Raw genomic sequence first — 4912 nt, forward strand, 5'->3', positions numbered from 1 at the left:
ATAGCCAAATCTTGGAAACAGCCAAGATGACCATCACCTGAGGAATGGTTTAAAAAGATGCGGTATTTTTACACAATGGAGTATTATTCAGCTATAAAGAATGATAAACTCGAAGCCTTTATATTTAATTGGCTGCCACTTGAAGATATACTCATAAGTGAAATAAACCAGACACTCATGTGTAAATGTCATATAGTTTCCCTAGTATAAGAACTCAAAAAAAGAAATACAAATAGAAAGGTATAATACAACTAAAAGGAAAACAAGAACTTGAGGACTAGACAATGAAAAGAGAGCAAGGAGAAGAGCTAGGAAACATGAGAGGGGAAGCCATACAGTTATATGTAGAAGATGGGTAAGGCAATGATCCTGAGAATGTTCAAAAAATTTTTGAATCTAGCAGTTAATTAGAAAGATTATCACCCTGACTAGCTATATATACAGACACCTGTGAACTAAGCAACTGCACTGAAGCTGGCAATTTGTAATAATATGTTCATGCTTTGAGTGCCTGTCATTTTCATCTTCTTAATATGAGCTGCGGGGCTGGTGAGATGGCTCAGTGGTCTAAAGCACCTACTTAGAGCAAACTTGGAAAGCACAGGGACCACGGTTCAATCCCCCAGCACCACATGCCAGCCAGCCCCGCCCCCTGGTGGGCTGAGCTGGCCACACACACACACACACACACATAAATAAATAAATAAATAAATAAAATTAATTAAAAAAAAATACGAGCTGCTTGTTATGACATGCCAGTTGCTGCCATGCTGTCTCTCGGGTCGATAATTGTTCATAAAGAAGGGGGTGGTGAATGAAGGCAGGAGACCAGAAAAGGAATGTTGCGGGACTGTTCTGCTACAAAGGTGTATATGGTTAGATTTCTTTTTTTAATTTTTATTTATTTATTTGTGTGTGTGTGTGTGTGTGTGTGTGGCCAGCTCAGCCCACCAGGGGGCGGGGCTGGCTGGCATGTGGTGCTGGGGGATTGAACCGTGGTCCCTGTGATTTGCTAAGCCTGTTCTAAGTAGGTGCTTTAGACCACTGAGCCATCTCACCAGCCCTATGTTTAGATTTCTGGACTTATGTGTAAACATAAGAATTATATAATTCTTTATGCCTATTTTTAAAATACATTTTAATTTTTTAAATGTTTTTTCATCATATTCTGTAGTGACTTAAAGTTCAACATATCAATACTTGATGAAAAATACGTGTTGCATGTTATGCCTAAGATGTTTGATATTCAGACAGATAGTGAGGTTAAGCTTAACAGCCTAGGTTGTATGGTAATAACAATAAGCTTCTCTTTTGGAGGCTTAACAACCTAAGTTTGCAGACCAAAATTAGAGAAGAAGGAGGGCCACAGGGAAAGCCAACATTTAGGTCCTAGTTTTCCAAGGTCAATTAAGACTCAGGACATATGAGAACTTGTACTGTAATGTCACGCAACTTGGTAGCGTCCCAAATTTTCTGATCAAGGAGATTATGGGGCCAAAGAGGAATGTGATCGATGATGTAGAGTGTGCCTAAGGAGAGTCACATGGAGAGAAAACATTCTCTCAGGGCTACACGGAGAGCACATTGGCCAAGCAATGTCAATGACTCATCTACATGGCTAACACTGACAAAGGATCTACAATCTGAGATACAGGATCTCAGGATAAATCCTGAGGGGATTTCACTGACCTTATCAGATCCAAAACCTGCAACTTTGGTTGCATAGGTCTTGCTTTGTCTTGGTTTTAACGAACGAGCAGAAAAGTATAAAAACGTAGTAGCAGAAGTAAAGCCATGGTGTTATGTTCAGTTGTAGGAGACTCTTGTCAACAATTTCTGACACTGCTAGTGAAGCGGAAGACCCAATACTATTATGGACTACTGGACTCATTTAGAATATCTTGCTGAGTTAACACACCTATAATATTCAAATAACGGAACTAAACAAAAAAGGGGATCCAGATGAATGTTCATTTTGTATCTGTGTATTCAAAATGGTTAGGATAGATATATAGTTACATTCTCTTAATGAATAGAGGGATTTGTTCTAATGGTGTTTTTAAATAGGATATCATGTCTGCATCTTTACAGCAAATAACCACTCGGAAGATAGTATGCAATATGTTAATTATTGGAACTGTCCTACCAATTTGATTTGAAACTGTCTCATTGCTATTTCTCAATAAAATTATGAAAAAATAAATAAATAAATTCAAATGATCCAGAAGTAAGCAAGGCAAAAGTTCCATAACCTATTACTTTATTATTGTAGTACATGCAGAGAGTCATACACTGCCAATGGTGATAAACAGAGTTATAGTCTTACTAATCAGAGTCTCCTTGGCTTATGTAGATGGCTTGCCCAGTCCAGCTACTTCTAAATAATCATGTTTTGAGTGTGCTTACAAATGTATTAATGACTTGAAGAAAGTGTTGTGGTTTGTGCATGTGTGTGTGTATGTTCCCCTTTATTTTAATACACGGATCCTATACTAATCCAGTCCTTGCTTTTTATACTTGCTACTATTGTAACTATACCACGGTACCTTGGTTCACAAACTTAATTTGTTTGAATTTGGCAAAGATGGCCACATTTGTGTTTGTGTGGGAAGGATAGCCTTGGTCGTATTTGTTACCTGATTGGCATTTGTAAACAAAAGTGTTTATGAAAGAAGGCACTGCTGTGTTTGTATTTTAGTAAAGTTCCTTCTCATCCTTTCTAATAATTTTTATGGCTTCATTTAGTGAATACGCAATAATTTATGTCATTATTTCTCCCAAGTAGCAAACATTTAGACTCTTTTCAAATTGTTCATGTAAGTAAACAGGAAATTTATTTTTCTTTGTAGTAACTTCTGTGTAGCTTTTTTTTTTTTGTACTGAGGATCAAACTCAGGATCTTGCGCTTGCCAGGCAGGCGCTTGTGCCACTGAGCTATCTCCCCGGCCCCTGTAGTTACCTATATATATTTAAGAATGATTTTTAGATCTTAGGTTGTTGGGTCAGGTGTGTATACTTGCAAATTTTTGACCGAGGAGCTAGACACAACAATGCATGCATGTACTCCCAGCTACTCAGGAGGCTGATGTGGGCTGACAGCTGGAACCGAGGAGTTTGAGGCCCACAGGGCAACAGAGGGAGACATCAGCCCAAGAAGAAGGGGAAAACAAGGACAGATATCACTAAATTGCCACTCAAAAGAAGGCAGTAGTCATGTGCCCAGCAGGTATTTTTTCAAGTTATTTGTAGCTGCCAGGACTGTCTCCTAAAACCCCCTACAATCTGGAATCTGGAGTTTTGTGTTGATCATTTGCTTTGTGGTTGCAGAACAATGAGATGGTGGAGCTGCAGAGAATACGGATGAAAGATGAAATCAGAGAGTATAAGTTCCGGGAGGCCCGGCTCCTGCAGGACTACACGGAGCTGGAAGAGGAAAACATCACACTGCAGAAACTCGTGTCCACGCTGAAACAGAACCAGGTGAAGTCTCAAAGGACTTTTTGAGTTTTACCCCCAGGGGTCCATTCATTACTAGGAGAGAACTTGTCAAAAAGTGTAAACACACCTCCCCTCCCTACAATGAATATGTGCCAAGATTTCCCAGCCTGCCGTTTCCGTTGCAGTGTGGAGGGCGGTGGCCACGCTGCCAGTCCTGTAGCTGGCGGCAGCTCCTTCTGGGGTCAACTGATGCTCACATAAGGGCGGAGAGGCTTTCCCTGAGCCTTTCCTGACCACCTGCAGGGCCTGCGGGGCCTTGAACTATCACTCCCTGCACCCTTCACCCAGGCCCCTCTACCAGGGATTGAAACTTGGGGACTCACAAGTTGTGGGGAAAAACAAAAGGGAACATTTATACATCACTTTCTGTGGGCCATATGATGGATTTTCCAATTAAATGTCTAATTAATCAATTGAAAATTATTTGTGTGTGTGTAGTAAGCTGTTCTGGCTTATTCCCTGATGAATGGGTGGACTCTAAGCCCCGGGTCTGTTCCAGGTAAGGAAATCCTGTTTTTTCCCCTCTTACTGGCCTTTATTTACAGACATTAGCATCTATCATACATGATCTGATTTGTGGGGTACGGTGTTGGCACATGCCTATAATCCTAGCACTGAGGAGGCTGAGGCAGGAGGATCACCATGAGTTCAGGGCCTGTCTAAATTACACAGTGAGACCCTGTCTCAAAAAAGAAGCAGAAGAAGAAAAAGTAAAACTAAACAGTTTCTTAGCATGTAACCACAGGATGTCTTTGTTGCTTTTTCTAGCTTATTTTTTCATTTGCAGCAGTTGTTTTATCTGCAAGTGTTTCTGTTTCAAACATCCTGAAGGCTGAAGCGCTGTGAGGGACATCTGGTGGGTACAAAGGACTTTCTCTAAGCAGAGTGGCCGTGGACAGGAGGCTCTGAGTAACAGGAGGCCCAAGGTCGGCGCCTGCGACAGCTCCCAGGGAGGGCCCCTCCACAGCTGGGCTTTCATGACAGAGAAGTCCTTCAGGCAGCCTCCTGCTTGATTCCAGTTCAGGGAACGTTACACTGCCGAGAGCACACGCCTGCCCTGTTCCCGGGGCCACGGGCCACTGCTCCTCCATTTTATGTCCGAAGCACATAACAGCGCTCTTTCTTATCCTACTCTCAGTCATGTTTTATTGAGATCATGTTCTTATCATAATCTTTTAATCTGTCCCTGGGTATAAGAATTTTCTCTTTATCCATAATGAAGTAAAACAGGATAATAGGAGTGATCAAGTCTTTTTGCATTTGATAAGTTATTACAAAATCTAATCCTATAGGTAACTGAAGCAGCAGTGTCCCAAGTTCAAGCCGAGCCCCTGGGTTCAATGCCTGGTACGGAAAGACTAACCCATTCCTGACTTACTAGGCAAACAGTGCCTCCTCCTCCCCCTCCCCCTCC

At 41.5% G+C, this 4912-nt stretch overlaps 1 protein-coding gene across 7 annotated transcripts in view; it reads left to right on the forward strand.

Annotated features, from left to right (window-relative positions):
* Bicd1 (BICD cargo adaptor 1) overlaps positions 1-4912 on the forward strand; it is a 240672-nt gene that overhangs the window by 158681 nt on the left and 77079 nt on the right. For all 7 annotated transcript variants that reach the window (XM_004632224.2, XM_023716292.1, XM_023716294.1 and 4 more), the window contains exon 3: positions 3328-3480. In XM_004632224.2, the coding sequence (XP_004632281.1) occupies positions 3328-3480 (153 nt within the window). The remainder of the gene's footprint in view (positions 1-3327; positions 3481-4912) is intronic.

Source organism: Octodon degus, unplaced genomic scaffold, assembly GCF_000260255.1.
Source record: "Octodon degus isolate 3935 unplaced genomic scaffold, OctDeg1.0 scaffold00047, whole genome shotgun sequence".
NCBI classification, from domain to species: Eukaryota; Metazoa; Chordata; class Mammalia; order Rodentia; family Octodontidae; genus Octodon; species Octodon degus.